Raw genomic sequence first — 23,660 nt, 5'->3', positions numbered from 1 at the left:
GTTTTAGAGTAACACCCTCAGGAAATACATTAATTAGACTATTTCATGTTAGTAGTTTATTTTTGGTCAAAAACAGGATGTTTTTAATTAAAGCTTGATTTATATTCAGATTGTCAAAGTAAAATAATATTTTTCGTTATGGTTAGTTCTGCATCTGTCTTCTTTTAGGATTGTCATTTTAAAGAGGGTTTGGCCTATTGTTTGTTTTTAAAATCAATTTCTTAAGTCATAATGATTTTCTTCCAGTTGTGTCTCACAGCAACCTGGGCTTACAAGTACTACTTATGGGGTGCCCTGTGTCATAGATTTTAGGTTGGCAAGATGTGCAATCTACTTTGTCTTTGTCTTGGCAAATGTCTCCTAAATCAATCACAGAGACCACTTTCTCCAGAATTATTGCTTCATTCATTACATGCACTACTCCTTAAAATTGGAATCTAAAAGGAAAATAATGAAAGTAAATGTGATTTCTCTGTCAGTTTGTTAGCAGAAAAACTGAAATCATCTCAGAAACACATTGGTTAAGGATTTCTTTTCCTTTCTTAAGATTTTCATATTCTAACCTGCAGACCAAGTAGAAATTAGAGTTCCAAACAAGAGTGACTGGTTACAACTACATTTTTCTCTCAATAATGAATTGCTTATGTGTTAGTATTTCATTAAAACATAAAGTAGCTCTGCCACCTCCTATATATCCTGTCCCATCATACCTGATACCAAGTTGCCACAAAGTTTAGTGTCTTTCTACCTATCTGTATCTCTCCTTTATCTATATGCACACACTCATGACTTGCATTTCATTAATTGTATGATGTTTCTGATTTTATGTAACAAATTAGAGGCATATATTTTTGTTTGACATTATATTTTCACTACCTTTTTGCTTAATGAAGAATTTTATCAAATAATAAGTTTAGAGGTTTGAAGTGTTTAGGGGATTTAATTTTCTCAACTTGTTCACTTTATCTCAAGAGTTTAAAATATAGACATCACAAGAAAGAACAGATTTTAGAAGCATCCGACATTTAATTTCTGCTCATTCATTTAAGGTAATGAAGAAATATACTTTACTTTTATAGAAGTATATGAAAGTAAAGGAATTTTCTCTTGTCTCTGCTTAAATCACATATTAGTTTTAACATCTCTTTTACAAGTTAGGCATAAATTTATAGCTTCTGTAAGGTTCCAGATGGAGAAGGCAATGGCAACCCACTCCAGTACTCTTGCCTGGAAAATCCCATGGATGGAGGAGCCTGGTAGGCTACAGTCCATGGGGTCTCGAAGAGTCAGACACGACTGAAGTGACTTAGCAGCAGCTTAGCAGCAAGGTTCCAGAATAAATAATTTTATGTTGCAGGAGTCTTACTTTAAGCACTAAACTTCTTTAATATTACCCCAATAGAAGTCTAGATACACAACAGAATCAAGTTTTAATGATCTCAATGGGGAAGAACTACTTTTAAGATAGAATATGTAACTCAAATGCAGATGCCTGTGGGTTTCTAAATTTAGATTGCTACTTAAGACAAATGCTTTGGAATTAAATATGCATTAGAATAGAATAGATCAAAATGCAATTGCTTCTGGCAAATTCACACCTGGGAAGCTGAGCCATCCACTATGGATTGACTTAGAAAATAAAAGAATGTTCCAGCAAAAATAGTATGAGTTCATATAAATCTTAGTCTAGCTGAAATAATTTATATTCCATTCCTCATCAAATCTTTTTAAAGCCAAAGATGTGTAAAAGTTGAAAGTAAATCCAGTCCACTTCAAGTGGAGGTGTTTTCTCAGAAATTGGTAACAGAATAGAAAAGTAAGGAGTGCTCTACTTTTTACAGTATGCTGTGTTGTCATCAAAATGTCATGGAATCTCTGGCACTTTCCTAGTCAATCCTCCAGTAGAAACTGTATTTACAGTTTTATTGCTTATGAATAATCTAATTACAGAAGGGTGTCTTCAGGCTGCTTGTTCTATTAAGCATTACTTCAATACAAGTAACAAAGGAAAACACACTGGAAAGTAGGGGGATATTTGACTTTTTCTAGATTATGTCCAAACAGTTCTTGAGTTTGGCTTCTACTCAGTCATAGAACTAAATTTTATTAAATGTGAATGAATGTCATAAAATGAGTGAACTATATAAAATTCTGCTTCTTCCAAATTACAGATTATGTGTTTTATATAATCAGTATCAATCAAAGAATGTGAATAATTTTTAATTTGAAATAGATTTTAGGTGTCAGGCTGCAAATATTGCCAGATTTGTAGAATATTTTCAAGAGAAAAGAGGGCTTCCCTTGTGGCTCAGCTGGTAAAGAATCCAAATGTGATGCAGGAGACCTGGGTTGGGTCCCTGGATTGGGAAGATCCCTGGAGAAGGGAAAGGCTACCCATTCAAGTATTCTGGCCTGGAGAATTCCATGGACTGTATAGGCCATGTGTCACAAAAAGTCGGACACAACTGAGTGACTTTCACTTTCAAGAAAATGTCTCATGAAAATTGCTCCTTAGCATACATGAGCAGGGATGGAACTTGATTTTTCATATAATGTGTAGGCTTGAGGAAATAATCTTTGCCAGTGAAAGAAGGGAGATCCATAGAGACCATGGAAAATAGACCCATTTCTTGTATATTCCCTCGTCATTGCTCAGATCATATATAAGAGATAATATTTATTGGGTGCCAGATGCTGAGCTGATGGCTTTGCATATGCCATCTCATTTAATCTTCCTCATAGTCTTAAGAGCTTTTTTACAAGTATTCTCTAAGCCTCTAACTAACTTGCTATGTTAGTTCTCACATAGGTTGTGAAGGAAAATTCAAAACCCATATTATTTTAAAAAGCAAATATGAAATTATTATTTTTTCAAGAACAGATAAAATTAGGTACATTTAGGGCAGTATGGCCAGAGACTGAAATTATTATTTTTAAGAGCTAAATTATGAGACAAACATGACTTTTCATGTATTCAACGCCTAAATTTTATCTTTAGAGTTTTAGAGACATGAATAACAAGTATGGACTGGGTTAGAAAAACATCTTCATGGATGAGTTGGGTCCAGAAGTAGGAATAGAATTTGTATAGAACAAGAATGGAATTTCCCTCAAGTTCATACAACTTGAGGGAAATTGATCAACATAAGTCATACCATAGCAACAAAGATCAGCTTTCCAAACAGTGTATTATGATCAACTGACTTATAAATAAATATCATTTTAACTTATTGGTTTATAGAGATGAGTAGAAGGAATCTAATTTATTTAGCCCTTGAAAAGTCAAGGAAAGAAATTTAAATTGTTAAAGTTAGGCAAGTGAGATATTGAGTAGTAGAAAATAGAGCTTTGGAAAGGGGATTAACATGATAAAACAGTATTTGAATAGCACCAATCTGGAATTATATGGAGTCATTAGACAGTCAGGCCATGAAGTCCTAGAATCCTAGAATCTGGATATTAAGTAGAAAAGGCAGGGGTCAGAGAGATGATATTGACAAAGAAGTGGAATTGAACCCCAGAGAAAATATCTGAGAGAACAATGGTCTGAATTGCTATGTGACTGGACATGAAGGATAAAAGCATAGTATGTGTTTTAGAAATATTCTCAGGTTTGTGTTTCCCTCTCTCCCCTATTCCTACTACTTCCATGTCTGTCTCTCTCTCTCTTCCCAAGACCCTCCCAGCTTCTCCACAGATGAGCTTTTATTGGGATCAGGGACCACTGGTTAGGAAATACTGTTTTTGTCTAGGGCATCCCTGCTGGCTCAGAGGGTAAAGTGTCTGCCTGCAGTGTAGAAGACCCAGGTTTAATTCCTGGCTCAGGAAGATGCCTTCGAGAAGGCAATGGCACCCCACTCCAGTACTCTTGCCTGGAAAATTCCATGAACTGAGGAGTCTGGTAAGCTACAGTCCATGGGATTGCAAAGAGTAAGAACTTAAGGTTGCAAATGGTTTGAAAAAATATTTTTGAGGGGCACCTGTTTCATAGTCCTAGTAATATGTCTGTTCTGTTTAAATAACTAAATTTGACCATTCTGTGTTGTTTTATACAAAGGCTTTTCTAATTAATAGCAGAAGTACAGCACCATATAACTAAGAATACCAGTCTATTCTCTTGGGACTTCCCTGGTGGCTCAGACGGTAAAGCGTCTGTCTACGATGAGGGAGACCCGGGTTCGTTCCCTGGGTCGGGAAGATCCCCTGGAGAAGGAAATGGCAATCCACTCCAGTACTATTGCCTGGAAAATCCCATGGACAGAGGAGCCTGGTAGGCTACAGTCCATGGGTCGCAAAGAGTAGGACACGACTAGGGTTAACTCTAAAGAACCCTCTCTGAACTCCCACTGATCCTTTCTTGCCCTAGCAAATACCAGGAGGGGTTTGACTCTCTGGTTATTATTGTTTTGTTCAATTCCTAAATCATGTCCAACTCTTTGTGACCCCATAAACTGCAACACAGCAGGCTTCCTAGATCTTAAGAAGTTTTTTTGCCCAGGATGAAGCTGAGGAAGTGAAAACATAAAAGCAAAGTACCCCATGATTGAGAGGCCACGTAGTACTAGAAGTTTGGAAAAGCAAATTGTTGAAAGCCATTTAATTTATAACCTTCCTTATGTTACACACTGACTCATGCACAGTGTCCCCAAAATGTATAGCTTCATCTTGGCCCTTAAATGATGGATAATTTTCCTACTTATTTTAACATTGTTAGAGCATATAGAAATTTTGTCATGAGAGCTTTTAGAAATTCTTTTAGGCCCTCCATATTTATCATAGAACTTTATATTTCAAGTTTCTTTTTGCTCTTTCCTTCTTTATGAGTCCCTTAATAATATATGCATCAAGATTTAGCTAAGAGGACTTCCCTAGTAGTCTAGTGGTTCCACTACAGGGAACTTGGGTTCAACCTCTAGTCAGGGAAGTTCCAAATGCTGTGCAGTTTGGCCAAAAAAAAAAAAAAAAAGGTGAAGATTTAGCTAAGATACTCAATTGGTAGTGGTAGTTTAGTCATTAAGTCGTGTCTGACTCTTGTGACCCCCATGGCCTATAGCCTGCCGGGCTCCTCTGTCCATAGAATTTTCCAAGCATGAATACTTGCCTTGAAGTGAGTGAAGCCCCTCAGTCATGTTCAACTCTTTGCAACACCATGGTCTGTAGCCTACCAGGCTCCTCTGTCCATGGGATTTTCCATGGAAAGAGTGGGTTGCCATTTCCTTCTCTAGGGGATCTTCCCAACCCAGGGATTGAACCCGGATCTCCTCATTGCAGGTAGATTATTTACCACTGAGCCACCAGGGAAGCCATATGTACTCAATTACATATGGTTTATTAAAATAAATTTTAATAAATATGCACTCAAAGGTGACAACAATGTTTTTGTCCTAAGCCTGTTTTCTTTTTGACCTATGAGTAGTTTACTTAAACACTAGACATATGATTATTTCTTATTGGTAAAGTTAGAAAACTTTATTAAACCGAACAAAAATCTTAAAAAGGTATAATCAGAAGGTGTGAATGGAACTGGTTTGACTTAAGCAGAATGTAACATCTGTATCTCACAACTTGATTATAATTTAATGTTTTTAAAATACTTTACCTATTTCTAAATCAGTAGTATTATAAATATCTTTCTCCACTTTCACTTTCTTATTCTAAATCAGCTGAATCTCTAAGCCCACCCAGTGTTTTCTAAATTGCTTACTGTATTTCTCCTATCAGGATATATAAGCATTGTTTGTTAACCTATGTTTACTCTGCCTCTAACACTGCACTGCAAATCCAGAAACCATCTCCTTGAGTATTATTATATATTATTAGAATCAAATGCACACTAGACTCTGAATACTTCATGAAGAAATGAATTGATGTCATATGAATTTTGCTGAACACTAGTTATATGTATATTTTTTCCTTTATCTTCTCATTGCATTAAAATAATCTTTCAAGTCTTTTAATTGGAAAAGTGTTATTTTTAATTTAAATAGAAGCTAGTTAGCTATAAAATACTACTTGAAATATTTTTCTATGCAATTGACTATTAAGAGATTGTTCCAGAAGACAAATTTTAGCAGTGTATTTTTCAGAAATTATTTTAAAATCACAAACTCCCTAAAAGAACCTATTTTAGCATGGCATCATGATTAAAGCACTGTTATATGTGGTGGTATGCAGATCATGAAAACTACTTCTGTTTGTTTATGGTTAAGATCAGTGATGTGATTCAACATGTTGATGTCTGCTTCCAGGTTGTCATCCCATGCTCATATCTGAGTTATAAGGCAGTACTTCAAATTTTTCTAACTTGTTTTCTTATACTAACTATAATTGTGAACATCTGTGTATCATTTGCTGTTTGAGTAAAGGTTTTCCCTAACCAAGGGATTGCTAGGTTTAAGACTAAAAAAGTTCTTTTTCTAAAATCATTCAAGTTATCTATAAATTTTAGAAACTGTGAGTGAATACTTGAGTTTTATCACTTTAATATCAGGAAATTGCTAAAGGTCTTGATCCTGATGTGGTGTCCCTCCCTACATCTTTGAGGACGCCGTCTAATGTGAGGGCCACCGCAGTTGCAGGATAAGGGTCATTACTCCTATTCTGCAGAAAGAGCAGGAGTTGACCCCAGAATGACCATGTCATGGCTACTTGGCTTCAGGTTCCTTTTCTTCCCTTTGTTCCTTGTTTCTCAAGCAGACAGTTAAATAATGTTGAGATTTCAAAAAGAAAGTTGTCTCCAGAGGGATGGTATGGGGAGGGAGGTGGGAAGGGGGTTCAGGATGGGGAAAACATGTACACCCACGGTGGATTCATGTTGATGTATGGCAAACCAATACAATATTGTAAAGTAATTAGCCTCCAATTAAAATTAATAAATTTATATTAAGAAAGTTGTAAACTGAGATATAGTGATAAATTTATTCATGATAAATTTATAGATTCAATGTGATTTTATTATCAGAAATGTGGTTTTTAATGGAACTGTTGAAATGATTTCTAAGTATGGTAGATGCATTATTGCACAAGTATTATCGGATATTTTGCCTTATTTGCCCTTACCTGTTTCATAGATATAGGAATTTTTCTAATGTCTGAAGAATTACTAAATTCCTGAGTCAGAATTTGAGAAGAGATTTCTCTTTTACCTGTGTATTTTGAATTATTTATATGAGTGCCATTCAAAGAAGTAAAATGCAAGCTGATGATATAATTTTAAATTGCCTAGTAGCCACATTTAAAATATACATATATAAACACACATATATAGTAGTTCAGTCGCTCAGTCGTGTCCAATTCTTTGTGACCCCATAAATCACAGCACGCCAAGCCTCCCTGTCCATCACCATCTCCCGGAGTTCACTCAGATTCATGTCCATCAAGTCAGTGATGCCATCCAGCCATCTCATCCTCTGTCATCCCCTTTTTCTCCTGCCCCTAATCCCTCTCAGCATCAGAGTCTTTTCCAATGAGTCAACTCTTTGCATGAGGCAATGGCACCCCATTCCAGTACTCTTGCCTAGAAAATCCCATGGGCAGAGGAGCCTGGTAGGCTGCAGTCCATGGGGTCGTGAAGAGTCGGACACAACTGAGCGACTTCACTTTCACTTTTATGCATTGGAGAAGGCAATAGCAACCCACTCCAGTGTTCTTGCCAGGAGAATCCCAAGGATGGGGGAGCCTGCTGGGCTGCCATCTCTGAGGTCATACAGAGTTGGACACGACCAATGAGACTTAGCAGCAGCAGCAGCAACTCTTTGCACAAGGTGGCCAAAGTACTGGAGTTTCAGCTATGGCATCATTCCTTCCAAAGAACACCCAGGGCTGATCTCCTTTAGAATGGACTGGTTGAATCTCCTTGCAGTCCAAAGGACTCTCAAGAATCTTCTCCAACACCACAGTTGAAAAGCATTAAGTCTTCAGCGCTCAGCCTTCTTCACAGTCCAACTCTCGCATCCATACATGACCACAGGAAAAACCATAGCCTTGACTGGACGGACCTTTGTTGGCAAAGTAATGTCTCTGCTTTTGAATATGCTATCTAGGTTGGTCATAACTTCTCTTCCATGGAGTAAGCATCTTTTAATTTCATGGCTGCAGTCACCATCTGCAGTGATTTTGGAGCCCCAAAAAATAAAGTCTGACACTGTTTCCACTGTTTCCCTGTCTATTTCCCATGAAGTGATGGGACCAGATGCCATGATCCTCGTTTTCTGAATGTTGAGCTGTAAGCCAACTTTTTCACTCTCCACTTTCACTTTCATCAAGGGGCTTTTTAGTTCCTCTTCACTTTCTGCCATAAGGGTGGTGTCATCTGCATATCTGAAGTGATTGATATTTCTCCCGGCAATCTTGATTCCAGCTTGTGCTTCTTCCAGCCCAGTGTTTCTCATGATGTACTCTGCATAGAAGTTCAATAAGCAGGGTGACAATATACAGCCTTGACATGCTCCTTTTCCTATTTGGAACCAGTCTGTTGTTCCATGTCCAGTTCTAACTGTTGCTTCCTGACCTGCATACAGGTTTCTCAAGAGGCAGGTCAGGTGGTCTGGTATTCCCATCTCTTTCAGAATTGTCCACAGTTTATTGTGATCCACACAGTCAAAGGCTTTGGCATAGTCACATATATATAAGTAGGTGAAATTAATTTTAGTTATATCTTCTATTTAAACTCACATATCCAAAACATCATTTCAACATGAAATCAATTCTATAAAATTGGGATATATTTACCTTTTCTGGTATCCAGAATTGTAATATATCTACCTTTCTGGGTACTAATTTTCAAAATATGGTATATATCTTATATTCACAGCACATCTCAGTGGAGACTAGCATGTTTCAGGTGCTTGTTAGCCAGTAGCTAATTGAACAGCATAGGCAGGCCTATATATTACAAAGAGATATAAATAGGTCTGGTCACTGGATCTCTAGCTTATCTGACACTCCCCTGATACAAGGTGTTCCCAAAATTTAAGTAGAGGCTTCTTAATTGTAGGAAAGAAGTTGTTATTTTGTATCATCAAAATTGAAAATACAGAAATGTTTCATATTCTATTCCAAATGAAAATATACCTAACTTGCAACAGTAAATGTTGTACTTTACAGAGAGGAAGGCCCTGGAAAATATCAAAGAGGGAGTCTTGAAAGTCAAAGAAGAACCATCTAAAATACTCTCTGGAAATAAGTTTCAAGATCGGTATTGTGTTTTACGAGATGGGTACCTCCTTCTTTACAAGGATCTGAAGGTATTTATATATATAGTAGTTGAATATGTGTATATTTTTGTGTGAGTTAACATTCTTATTTCACACTTCTAAGCCCTGTCTCCTGGAGTTCAAGGCCTATAGTAAATAAACTGCATTCAACCTCTGGGAGGCTGGCAAAAAGGTAAAATCACATAGTCACTATGTAGAAGTTTGGACAGCTTTTAAAATAGTTATTCGTTCTGACTCACAATCCAGCAACTCTATTCCTAGGTATTTTATTCAGTAGAGCACTTGTTCAAGAATATTCATGAACAGCTTTATTCATAAAGGCTAAAACTTGGAAACATTCCAAATGTCCATCAATGGGAGAATGATATATTCAGACAATGGAATGCTACTCAGTAATAAAACTGAATGAATGTAACAGCATGGGAGGACCTTCAAATCCTTTTTGAGTAAAAACAGTTTGACACAAAATAGTACCAGAGGAGTCTATCCATAAAAGTTCAAAACAGAGACAAAATCCTCTATGGTGATAAAAGTCAGAAAGTGTTTGCCTGGGGTATGGAGTAGCATTGCTACAGAAGCACAGAGATACAGTCAGTAGGGTATTTTCTAGGATGACAAAAATAAATGTTCTCTATTCAGTTTTGGGTGGTTGTTGCATGGGTATATACAATAGCATCTCTACTTCCTTGAGATTCAACCAATATCCAAGCCGTTATTTTGAATGTGGAATAAACCATAGGACCCAAAGATACTTTTTCCACTGAATTATAAAAATTCACTTGAATAAACATTGCTTGCATACTTCAGGTGTGTGGTGCTTCACTATGTTGTGTTTTGGAGATCTATAAAAAAGGACCAGACTAGTAACATGTTATTTAATATTTTTATGAAGGAAGAGTTATTAAGTAGCTTTCCAAAGTTCTATAGCTCCATTTTGCTGTGGCTTTTATTGAGCTCTCCACACACTGACCATTGTCTTATATGTTCCTCTAGCAAGGAAGCCTTCAGGTGAGCATAAATAAATCTTAGCCTTCTACTTTGTATATCCATTTAATGTTCATATTCTTCAAGGACAGCAGAATGTCCAGGCAGAGAGCTAACAAAACAGCACTGAATTCTGCAGCCCTTATCCTTCTCTTCCAAGAGCCGTATTATATACTGGAAATCCCACATTTTTGTTCCAGCTGATAGAGTTGGTGGGGAGTCTGTGTAGGTATCAATTGATTGTTATCATTTGTTATTGTTTGATATCATTATTCACATTCTTCAGTGCAGGAAGAGTGAAGTTTGCAGAAATAAAGCACTTAAGAATTCTAAGTTATGTGAAACAAACACATCACATTTTTTAAAGATTTATTACTTTTGTCTGTGCTGGGTCTTCATTTCTGTGTGAGCTTTCTCTAATTGTGGCATACAGGATTCTCATTGTGGTTGCCAAGCACAGGCTCTAGATGCTTGGGCTTGAATAGTAGTGGCATGTGGGCTCAATAGTTGAGGCTAGTGAGTTCTAGGGCGCTGGCTTAGTGGTTGTGGCACACAGGCTTAGTTGCTCTGTGGCATGTGGGATCTTCCCAAACTAGGAATCGAACCTGTGTCCCCCATACTGGCAGGTAAATTCTCAACCACTAGACCAGCAAGGAAGCCCCCAACACATCACATTGTAAAGTTCATGAACTGTAGGTTTGGGTTTGTGAAAGGAAATGCTAAACCTCACAACTGAAGTTCTAGCTATCTAAGAATTGAATCTGGCTGAATCCTGTTTGGGTTTCTTCAGTGAGTCACCCACCTTGATCTTCATTAGATTCATTTCCATCATCCCGGTCCTTCCATTTATATGTTGGTTAATGGTCACCTTTGTAGTTGGGTATTTACTTAGTGTAATTTAAAATCATCCTGGACTTTTTAGTTTCATTAAGGAGCTGACACTTCCACTGTGTAGCGACAGAAGGTTCTAAAAACAACTAGTATCAATACCAGTGCAGTCATAATGGCCCCATCTAACATTCAAGTGGTTAATCCACAAAAAGCAGAGTTCTGTACATTTCCCTTATCTCACTTTATATTTTCAATAATCCTATAAAAGTAGTACTATAATTATCCCCCTTGACAGATGAAGAAATGGAGTCTACCAAGATATTACATAACTTGCTCAGGATCACATAGCCAGTAAGCAAGAGAGTCAGAATTCACTCCCACATGTCTAAATTAAAGGGTTTATGCATGGACTCACTAAAGAATAACGTTTGTGTTATGTTAGCCTGATGTTTTTTCTGACAGAATTTTACTTAAAGAGGATAGTATTTTTCATTTTAATAGTACCAAGTATTTTCAAATATGACACTTCATACTATGCAGTTTCTTATAATGTTTTTCCCCAAGCTGGTATAAATTTTAAAATCTGCCACAAGGAAGCCTGTACATGGAGATATTATTTTTTTTAGATGAAATGATTTTATAATTGAGTTAAAGAATTTCATCCCTTAACAGAATGATTTTTAAAAATATGTATCTTTTTGAAAGCATCCTTCTGCTTAATCTAAAATAACTCATACAAATTGGTAGACAGTGGTAGGATTGAGTGCTCATCTGAAAGCTCTTTTTGTTTTGACATTTGCAATATTTTCCCTGTGTTTTTCAAAGTATAATTGACAAAAATTACATTTGTTATAAAAATATGCTTTTGATATACATATACATTGTGAAACGATGACCACAATCTAAGCTAATTAATTAATGAATTAATAGTCATTATCTCATAGTTTTGTGTGTATTTGTGGTAAGAACATTTCAGATCTACTCTCTTGGCAAGTTTCAAGTACACAATACAGTACCGTTAACTGTTGTCACCGTGCTATACTTAGATTTCGAGGACCTATTCTTTCTGCATACCTGAAACTTAGTACCCACTTATCAACACTTTCCCATTTCCCTCAGTCCCAGTCCCTGGAAACCACCATTCTACTCCCTGCTCATTTGTGAGTCTGACTTTTTTAGATTCTGTTCAGTACATGTAAATGAGATCATACAGTATCTCTCAGAAAGAATGTTCTTTAAAGACACTGAACACATTTTGTTTCTATCACAGTGACCTCAGGTTATGGAATTATAGTGTTAACTGTTGGAAAGTTGTCTTTATGCATCTGTCAGAATCAATTAATGCGACTGATACTTTCATTTGCACAGTAAGGCAGGCAGATGAGGGACATGGTTTTTCTTTAAACTCAAACCACTATTATTTTCAACATATGATGTTATTTTGTTGGTTATTTCTGCATGTTGCTGGTCTTTTGCTTTTAATATTGATGGCCAAGTCATTGGCAGTATTTGCTTTTCAAATGAGTTTACAGTAAATAATTGATAGTAAAAGTCCTCAAACTTATCTGAATACAGATTTGGCTCTGGTTTTGACAGTTGCCCTTAATATATGTGTGCTTGTATATATTTAGAAAATGATTTACTGAGAAGGGGGTAGAAATTACAAATTGAAAAGTATATTTAAAGAGACTGTGTTAATTAGAGATAATTTATGAATGCTCATTAACAACAAATTAGAGTAATACACAGGGGAAGATATATTTTGTTTTGAGAGTTTTTCCTGCACAGAAAATATTAATTAAAATGTTTTCAGACTTGATTTACATAAAAGGTCAGAAGTTTCCAAGAATATTGCCATTATACTGTTAATGGTGTGAAAAAAAAAAGCAAATGGGGAGGGGACGGTTGTTAAAAGTTACATGCACTAATAAGCAAATTCTTCTCAGTAACAAGGATAATTTTTTAAGCACGCTAATTTAATTGGTTCAATTAAAATTTTACTTTGAAATACAGTGCCTGAAGCAACATATTACATACTTCATAACACTTGAACTTTTTGAAGAAATTCTCCAGAAGGCACACATACTAAAAGAGTTGTAATAAACCAATAGTAAAGTTATCACGGTAAATGAGATTTCTTTTAAAAACTTTGTATTAGGATCCTAACAGGTCCTGCTTATGCTTATTCGTTTTGAAGATTGAAACTGAAAAGGGTTTCTTTCGACTATGGCTGAACTCCTCTCAAATTATGTCATCTGTGTTCTCTTTGCACAGGATAGAACATAAAGTAATGAGCTGGAGTGTCCAGAGTGGCTTGGCAATCAGTTGTATTACTTCAGACTCTCAATCTATTGCCAATAATATTTCAAAATGTAGATAGTCCTGGGCTTACCAATGTCCAGTATAAATAAGACTACTCGTACAGCGGTAAAGAATCCGCCTGCCAATTTAGGAGACACAGGAGATGCAGGTCTGATCCCTGGGTTGGGAAGATCCCTTGGAGGAGGGCATGGCAACCTACTCCAGTATTCTTGCCTGGAGAATCTCCATGGACAGAGGATCCTGGTGGGTTACAGTCCATGGGGTCACAAAGAGTCAGATACAACTGAGCGACTGAGCACACACATGCATGCACCTAGACCAGACACAGGTGCTCCTCATTCTCAGATGTGCAGGTCCCTTCTTACCTGTCCTGCTGGAATTGCAGCCTTTTGCCTGACTCTGCTACTGCCTCCATTGGGACTGAGTCCAAGGGACCAGCCGTCTAAGCAGTCACGTCCCTGAGGAGGGACGTGAACCTCAGCTATAATCTGACTGAACCTCTGATGAAGGTGTCCAAGAGTCTCTGCTACTATATACACTCCTATGTTCTCCTCTCCTTGACTCTTTGCTGTATAGAAAACTTACTACCTTAAAAAACTACCTCACTCTTCCATAACAGTCTTGAAGTATTATTCCTGAATATTCAGTAAAGTAGCAGGCTAAAATACAGATACCCCAAAACCAAACACACAAAATACCAGAAAAATGACCTTAACAAGAAGAGGCTGACATGAAGAAAGCTACAGAACTACACTAATAGAAATGGGTGAAAATTAATGTAAAGTCTACTAATATTGATCTGCAGGTTTAATGTAATTATTAATGTGTTCAAAATCCCAAAGAGAATAACTTTTAGAACTTGGAAAAAATGATTTGACAGCTAATCTCAAAGGGTAAACAGATAGGAATACTTGCAAACATTTTAAGGATATAAAAAGTAAAATAACTGTCAAGGATTTTGCACCCAACTGTTTATTCATACAGTAAAACTAAAATAGCTTAGATCATATTGTGGCATAAAAATGAACAGAGATAGCAATGGTAACATAAAGTGAAGTTAAAAAAATGTAATTGTTTATCATAATTGTTTTGATAAATATGTCATAAATGCATGTCTAAAGAAAATTTATATAATAAATTGCTTTGTTGTTCTGTGGCTAAGTCATGTCTGACTCTTTGTGACCCCATGGACTGTAGCCCACCAGGCTCCTCCGCCTATGGCATTTCCCAGGAAAGGATACTGGAGTGGGTTGCCATTTCCTTCTCCAGGGGATCTTCCTGATTCAGGGATAGAACCTGTGTCTCCTGCACAGTCTCCTGCCCAGGCAGGTGGATTCTTTGCCTCTGAGCCACCAGGGAAGCTCAATTGTTAACAGAAATTTTTCACCTTAAATTTTCATCTGTTCTGTGTGTAAAATATACCAGATTGATAAAAGAATTAAAACTTAACAAATAGCAACCCTTCAAGCTCCATGGCTATGCAACTGAGTATTTATCAGATATGTGGGAACCCTTTAAACTTGAAGTAATAGTTCAAAAGAGATCAACATACTTGGCTTTATAAAAATAAAAATAAACAGTAACCAGTTAGTGTAGACTATTTCATTTAAAAAGATAAGGCAATTTCCTATTTGGTATATAAAGAACTAATGTCAATAAGTAAATGTATAAATAAATATATAAATTGTTGATCAAGTCAAAACTGAAAACTGCTAGCAAATGCAGAAATATACATTTAACTGTAAGTAAATATACCCTATCAATTTTGCAAAATTTTATTCTTAATCATGTTCCTAACCTTTGACCCTGTGATACCATTTCAAGAAATCTAGCTATACAGAAAAAAAAAAAAAGAAATCCAAGGTATTTTTGAAATTATGTGCCATGATAATAATAGCAAACTCAGTGATAAGGGTGACTAGGAATAAATTCACCATGTAAATTTCAAGCCTTATCATCGCTGCCACAGAGAACACTGGTCACCAAAGCATTATCCGGGATCTTCTTCCTGCTCACTTTTTTCTCTACATTTCCTCTTACATTCTCCTAACCTGTTTTCTCCATGGAAACCAATTTTTAATTTTATAAAAATTTTATAAAAACTGCCATATTTTCCACCCTTTACACTTTCAAATTCAACTGCTTTCATAAGGAAAAGAATTTATAGTAATAGTTTAATGTTTATAAAACTTAGGACTGATTTGAGCTATATACTTGCTTTTGTGCATTTTTCTAGGGCTCTAACAACTTGTCTATCTATCGATTTCTATGAAGCATTGTGTTCTAAATTTGTAATAATAGCTGTAATTTGCTGTGCCCTTAGTATTTGGCCATTTACTGGACTAAACTCTTTAAAAGCACTTTATTTGTTTAATTTGTACAATAACCCTTCACAGTAACCCTTTATCATTTAATCTTCGTAATAACTCTCTGAGATAGTATGTTTATTACTCCTGTTTACAAATAAGATACAAGAGCAGAGAGCAGTAATGTGAGGTTACAAGCTAGTAGGTAGCAAGCCAGATATGCACCCAAGTCTCTGACCTAAGACCCCTTGCTCTTAGTTATAAATGCTATCTGCCTACCAGGTTGAAAAAAGTGATTTCCTTGAAAATGTTTAGGATATTGGGAAAGCTTTTTCTAATTATTATTTTCATGGCTATTATCTTTATAAGATCTATTGCAGGCTATCCAACAATAATATATGTACATGCTTTGATATTAAATTAGAATATAATGATTTCAGTTTTGCCTCTGTCAGATACTTTTCCTGATGGTTCAAGGATTTGAATTTTTTCATATTAATCAGATAAATATGTTGGGATGTGTACAGAAAATATATAATTGATCTAAAAGCAAATGTATATTCTTTTTAATAGTCTCTTTTTGTGAGTTGTTAATGAAAATTTTCAGTATGGATATTTGAGATAGTTTAGTCTATGCCTACATAGATTTGTAGTTCCAAAATCCAAAAAGTACAGAAAATCACAACTCATTTGGTGGCAAAACTTGACCTACACCAACATAAAGATATTTGTCTTAGTCTGTTCAGGCTAACTACCATAGACTGGATGGCTTATAAAAACAGAAATTTATTCCTCCAGTTCCAGAGGCTGAGGGCCTGAGATTAGGGTGCCAGTGTGGTTAGGTTCTAGTAAGAATCTTCTTCCAGATTGTAGACTGCCCACTTCTCATATCCTCACATAGTGAAAACAGAGTTAATCTCATGACTCAATTAAACACCCAAAGCTATCACCTCCAAATACCTTCATGCTGTGGATTATATTTCAGTTTGGGGGCAGGATGTGAACATTCAGACCATAACAATACTTATGGCCTTTATTTATTCACATTATATGAAATGTCATGCATTTTTGTAGAGAATATGAATCTATTTGAATATAGGGTGGGTGCTATCTGATGATATTGTGGAGTTACAAAATATACTCCATATGTATTTTTTAAATATGAAAAAATAAAAATCAGTTCTCATAAGTCCCAAGTGTTTTGAATAAGGAATTACTGTGTGTGTTTGTCCATATATATGCACACATATATAATCATACATATATATCCAGGATCATTTATTTAAATTTATAATATTGTAACCAACCCAATCTTCATTTACCAAAAATTTGGTATGACATTCATGAAGTATTTGTGAAACTAAACATTCTAAACTCTATTCTTAATACTCAAGGAAAATAAAAAGACATTTATAAAATTTGTTTAATTGCAAATTATTTTGTTTTCCTTTACAGAGCAGCAAACCTGACAAAATGTTTTCTCTCAGTTCAGTGAAGTTTTATCTTGGAGTGAAAAAGAAGATGAAGCCTCCAACAAGGTAAAGCTTGGAAGGACAGAGCTGTTGAGAAAGTTACGGGAAAACCTGCCCAAGGATTTAGGGATCAATGGCATTAGTCTGACTCTTCATAAGCTAAGCTTTAGACAGATTCCTTAAGTTGCCACAGACATGTGGCAGGGGACCTGGGTGGGTGGATACGGAGAGATGATGATGTTTCCACTCAAGTCAAGCTCCTGGGGAACTGCATCTCCTTTGTGTAGAACAAGAAATGCCCAGAAGGCCCTCACAACTGGGAAGTACATGGGTTTCTCCACATTCCATTCCCTGCTCAGTCACAGAATGTTCCAGTCAGTCAGTCTACCCAGAGGAAGAAAAATGCTGCCCTCCATCCTTCTTGGCTTTTTTTTTTTTTTTTTACTGGAGGATAATTGCTTTATAATGTTGTGAGGGTTTCTGCCATATATCAACATGAATCAGAAATATATATTTTTGTTTTTTATATACACACACACTCTCTCTCTCTCTCTCTCTCTCTTCCTTTTTCCATCCCATGCCTCTAGGTTGTCACAGAGTTCCAGGCTGGGCTCACTGTGTTACATAGCAGCTTCCCACCAGTTACCTATTTTTCACATGATAGTGTATATATGTCAATATTACTTTCTCAGTCTGTCCTTCCTTCCCCTGCTGTGTCCATCTGTATCTCCATTTCTTCTTCATATACAGGTTCATCAATACTGTTTTTCTAGATTCCATACATATGCATTAATATATGATATTTGTTGCTTTTAGAACATCTTGGTTCTGGCTCTATAATTTGCCCTCTTTGTTTTACTGAATTTGGTAAAACCTCACAACACATGGGTGGTAGAGAGAAAGTAGACTCTTTAAACATTATTCTTCTCACTAGCACTTGAACCAACCCAGCATTTGACTTATACCATACTTATTCATCACAGATTACTTTGATTAGCTAATTAAAGTTTGTACTAATACTTTTAATATCATGAAACATCATTTTAATGAACTATGTATGATTTCAGATTCTATTACTGAAAACGTACTCACTTTTGCTTCTGTGCTTAATTTCTTAGCCCAGCACATGTATCTGTGTTGTGGCTGGTACACTCTTTAAAATTTCTCACAATATCAGTAAGTCAATATATGTATTTTATTTTGGCCATTTTTCTAGACATCTGTCCTTACTCAACCCAGAATATCCCCGCTACCTCATAACATCATGAGACCCCTTCCCCTGTGTCCTTTCAACATATCTATAAATTTATAGCCAAATCCCTCAATACCCATCATTTACCTCTAGATGTATCATACCCAGAGAATCGTCACTTGTGGATATCAATCCTGTTATGCTTTCCCACCGTTAAACATTACCTCCTTAAAATTTCATCCTGTGTATTGTCTCGTAAAATGAATTATTTTTAATATGTATGTGTTTTTTTTTCTCCCTGTACGATGCAGTTGGGGATTGACAGCATATTCTGAAAAACATCACTGGTAAGTTAACAGCTTACAGATTTTGGATTTGATATATTGATGATAACGGCAGTAAATAATGTTCACAGATAAATCTAGACACAAGAAACATTTCTTTTAAGTGAAGTTAAACTCTTTTCTAAATACCTTGAGCCTAAAAAGAGAAAGGAGGTTTGCTTCAGGGTTTAGGTCTGTTTAAGTCTCATGTATCCTATTTGCCACCACCTCAAGAAAAAGTACACGTGATTTCTTTAGTTATTATATAAATGGGGAATCTCTGGTTTTAAGGGATAAGCAGACAAAATTCAGTTTTAAATTAAGGATAAGAACTCTCCAAAACTCAAATTTAAAGAAAAGACCTTGGCTTCAAACCGGTTCTTTCTGTAAAGTACTTCTTTCCATTCATGTCATCAGGATCTAGCCACTCTCCATAGAGATTGGACTAGATGTCGCCTTCTCCCTCATCTCCCTGTGTCTAATCCATACCAGATCTGCCTCTTAATTCTCTGATCTACCCATACCCTCTATCCTTGGAGCCTTTATCCATATGCTTGGATCGGTGCAGGAGTCCTAAGTGCTCTTCATGCCTCTGACTTTGCTTTTTGTTTCCAGCACATTCTCCTCCCAGCACTGAAGAGATTTTCTAAAATGTATCATATTTCTTTTCTGCTTCAACTCATCTGTGAATCCTAAAAAGTAGGATAAAGTATAGGATTATTGGCACAGCACACGAAGTCCTTTAATATGGATCTCCCATGACTTTCCCACATTTTTACTTAATGATAAAACAATCTGTTTTTAATTCACTATACATGCCTTCCTGCTTCATAGCATATGTTTAATATCCATGGTGTCTTCACTGAACCTTCTTCCATAGTATATGCTTCCCCTTCCCTTATCACTTTTATCTTCTTCCTGCTGATCTGGCAGACTCAGCTGTCATTTTTTACTCAAACCATAGCTGAAATGAGGGAGAAAATCTAGACAACTCTCCTTTCTAATCAATTTATTTCTTCTTTACGTTCCTTTACATCTACAGTATTTTGTGCTGGTGGATCCATAACTAAAATGATTTGTAGAGGGAACAGTTTTCTTGGACATGGCAATAAAAAGGGACAACTGTCTTCATGAGAATCTAATGAAAGAAGCAAGGATTATTTTTAGAAGTTTCAGTCTAACATTTTTCTAAATTATTAATAAGGATATAAAAATAACTACTTTGAAATTATGCTATTCTAATGTCAGTTACAAGATTTTCCACCTCATCCCCAATTATGCTGTTTCTGTGTTTGTGTTCAACTTTACTTTTTTTTCCCTCACTGTATTATAGTTTGTTTACATTCCTGGCTTTTCTGATAGACTATGCGAACCTTGAAGGCAAGATCTCTGTTTTGTGTAGGTTTTCAATAGGTTACTGAATCAGTTATTGGACATGCAGTGGGTTTTTTTTTCATTTAGCTCATTTTTCATGAGTCTTGTTGGGTATCAATGTTTATAATCACATGGACTGTGACTGTCTAAAAAATCTGCTCTTAGGAAAATATAGACATTTTTTCTTCTTAGGCTCAGTTTCTGAGGGGAAAGTATTTTACCCTCATGTACCTGAAAAAGCAAATGACACTGACTTTTCTGCATTTCCAAAAAATACCGCTTATCATTTTTTGGCAGTTATCAAAGCCTTTAGCTATATTTTGGTTAAACTAGCATATTTATACTACTGTTTTGATAGCAGAAGCCTGAAGCAACTTGTACTGAAATACTTCCATTTTGATTGCATGATGTCATTAATTAGGAGAAACCCAAAGAGATTTCTGATCACTTAATCACTTACTTGCCAAATAAAGACACTGGAAAATTCCTTTGTCCTTTTGAATTATTTATTTTATAAACCTTGTCTTATAGGCACCTGTGTTGTGAGAGTTCACAAACTCAAATGGAGTGGATGGCCAATATCTTTATCGCCCAGGTATGATACCTGTTTCAACTATCTAGTAAAGTGTGACAACTGTTTATAGGAAATGTTAGTGTGGTGGTAGTTTCCAAAGACTTTTTAATGAGTCTTTTGTGTATACTTTCATTTTCTCATTCATGATTTTTTTAAATACACGAGGACCCAGATTTACCCACTGTTCTGTAAGAGAAAGTTTACTCTTTGTTGAGGCATCTTTTTTCCCCAGCCCAGAGGCTCCTCAGCTTGGGGTGGCATCTGGCTTCAAGACGGTGGAATAAAAAAGAGGGGCTTGTCTGAGCTCTTGTCCTCCAGAGTCCCACTGGATCTGTGTTTAGAAAATGAGTTCTTTTCATTTTTCCGATTTTTTATTAGAAGGTAGTTGCTTTACAATGTTGTGTTAGTTTCCACTATAGCAAAGTTAATCACCATACATATACTCTCTCCCTCTTGGGCTCCCTTCCTATTCGTGTTTCCACAGTGCATTAAGTAGAGGTCCCTGTGCTATCCAGTGTGTTCTCATTAGTTACCTCCTCTACATGTAGTGTCAATCCCGATCTCTTAATTCCATGCCACTCCAACCCACCCTCGTTTCCCCCTTGATATTCATGTATTTCTTCTGTGTCTGGATCTCTATTTCTGCTTTACAAATAAGATCATCTAGAAAAATGGTATAGGTGGTCTTGTTTGCTCTTTTCCTTCCTGTTCTCCCCATGGGCTCCTGGCTTTTCCAAAAACAAGGATGGGAACCTACATTTCTGTAACACACACTGTGTAATTCATGTATCTTCCTCGCAATGAATTGTGCATGACACTGCTTATAGATAAGAAAACAGAGTTTACAAAAGGCTCAGTGATTTGCTTAGGACCATACATTTAGTTAGTGGTTTAACCCAGAGGCCAACACCTACCCTCAATTTCCCATTTAGTCTCCTCCCTACTAGAGGACTCACTCTTGCAGTGAAGGATAAAATAGTCCCATTAATAGGACTGGTTTCTTCCCCAACCTTGTCTGGCCAGACTCCCAGCAATGCTTCCCCAGCATTGAAATTCACTGGTAGCGATTAAGTTGCCACTCTTTATTACCAAGGGTGTGCTTCCCTGTTTCTCTTACAAGTGAGAAGTTAATTCACCCTCAAATCTTGTCCTTATTTGTTTTGAAAACCATTTTCTCTGTTCATTTAATTTATTAACCTTTCCAGTGGTTAATAAACACTGCTTTTCTCAGCCTGACCCTACTACTACTACCTGGGAATACATTTCCAGAAAAAGTCCAGTGTCTAACTTTTTAGAGCCTTTTCTTTTTTCTGACTGTTTAAAAATTTAGATATTCAAGTCTTACTTTAATGAAAGTAGGCTTGAAGTAATAGTAAAATTAGAACCATAGAGTCTAAAATTGTTACAGTATCTGGTTATGGCACAATTAAATTGATATTTTCGTTTTTATGACTGAAGTCATTAGATGCTGTAGTTGAAAATCAAGGTGTAAATAGCCAGGAAACCAAGGTTGTTCTCACCACCAAGTTATTTCTCCTTGCCTTATCTGTCCCTTGTTGTGCTGGCCCCAGAGACTCAGTCAATTACATTTCTTCAGTTCATTCCACTTCTTAGGATTAAGGTAAACACAAAGGTCCTTTTGGATTTGAGGATTTAATGGTTCACCTCCATGGGGAAAGAGACAGGAATGTAGCAAACGTTAATATATATGTTAATACACACACACAAAACTCAACAGTGAACAATGAATTCTTTCTGGTGCCCAGAATACTTTTCTAATATCCATCCCCATTCTCACCCCTGCCTCAACAAAAGTCTTCAGCTTACCTGTCACAGCCTCAGAAAAAATCTTCCCTGACCTTCAGACCAATTAGACCTTAGAGCTGTAGGAACCCTCAGCATCCTGTACTTGAACATTGCAATACTAACTAAAAAGCATTTGTGTATTTAAGTTTCTTATGTCTGTCTTTCCTACTAAAATGTAAACCCCGTGAGAGGAAGGACTCAGTCTTACTAGAACTACATGTTTATCTGCATCACAGGATCCAGTACATCTTACAAAGTACATGCTCAAGTTAGTATTCTAAACTAGTAAAGAGAATAATCAGGTAAAATTTCAAATAGATATTAGTGTGGTAAAATAATGAAATAAGTCAGGGAAAGGAAAACCAGTGTGACTGACATAAGGAGGGCATTAATTGAGAAGGATTCTCAGGGGACACCTTTCTGAGTAGCTGACAGGTATGCTGAGACCTGTCTGAAATAAGGAAGCCAAGTATGTAGGACAGTCAGAACATTCCAGGGGGTGGGGCCAGCCAGGATATAATCTTGACTTATGCCATGAACATCAGGAAAGCCTATCTTGGAGAGGACATAAGAGATAGGAAGGCAGGGGACAAATGATGTAGACCCAGTTTAGGAGTTTTAGTGGGAAACAGGGAAAGATATAATCAGCTCTTATTATGGGGAAAAAGTAATTATGGTTCCTTTGCCGAGCTACAGTTTAGGGGTCAAAGATGGAAGCAGGAAGAACAGCCATGTGGAAGAAGACAGCAGCTCAGACTAGGTAACAGTGGTTCTGGTAAGACATACTCAGATTCAGGAATATTTGAAGGTGGAGCCAGTAAGTCTTAAAAATTGATCAGCTATAGCAGTTTGAGAGGAATAGAAATGAAGAGTCCTAGTTGTTTGGCCTCTGGCAGCTGGTGAATGTAAGTGATATTATCAGAAGTGTGGAAGAAGACAGAATTCTATTTGGGCCACATGAAATTTGAGATGCGCATTGGACATACAAGTAGATAAGCTGAGTAGCAGGTTTAGATGTATGGATCAAAAATTCAGGCAAAACTTTAGGGCTGAAATGTAAATTTGACAGAAGGCAGCATTTGGATTGTATTAAATGCCATGAGAGGGTACAGTGAAATGAAAGAGAGAATATACAGAGAAAATATTAGAATTATTCTAATATTAGAATAGTAAAATTATTCTAATATTAGAATACAAAATTGGAGAGGGGAGGGCTGTATCAAGAGAGGGAGGTCAGACAAATAAGCCCTAGGACATCCCA

General features: G+C 36.4%; 1 protein-coding gene across 2 annotated transcripts in view; it reads left to right on the top strand.

Annotated features, from left to right (window-relative positions):
- ARAP2 (ArfGAP with RhoGAP domain, ankyrin repeat and PH domain 2) overlaps positions 1–23,660 on the top strand; it is a 194,227-nt gene that overhangs the window by 157,931 nt on the left and 12,636 nt on the right. For both annotated transcript variants that reach the window (XM_040237993.1, XM_040237994.1), the window contains 4 exons: positions 9,106–9,245; positions 17,114–17,196; positions 18,634–18,669; positions 20,551–20,614. In XM_040237993.1, the coding sequence (XP_040093927.1) occupies positions 9,106–9,245; positions 17,114–17,196; positions 18,634–18,669; positions 20,551–20,614 (323 nt within the window). The remainder of the gene's footprint in view (positions 1–9,105; positions 9,246–17,113; positions 17,197–18,633; positions 18,670–20,550; positions 20,615–23,660) is intronic.

Source organism: Oryx dammah, unplaced genomic scaffold, assembly GCF_014754425.2.
Source record: "Oryx dammah isolate SB20612 unplaced genomic scaffold, SCBI_Odam_1.1 HiC_scaffold_3, whole genome shotgun sequence".
Taxonomy (NCBI): Eukaryota; Metazoa; Chordata; class Mammalia; order Artiodactyla; family Bovidae; genus Oryx; species Oryx dammah.
This window is presented reverse-complemented; position numbering and strand designations above follow the sequence as displayed.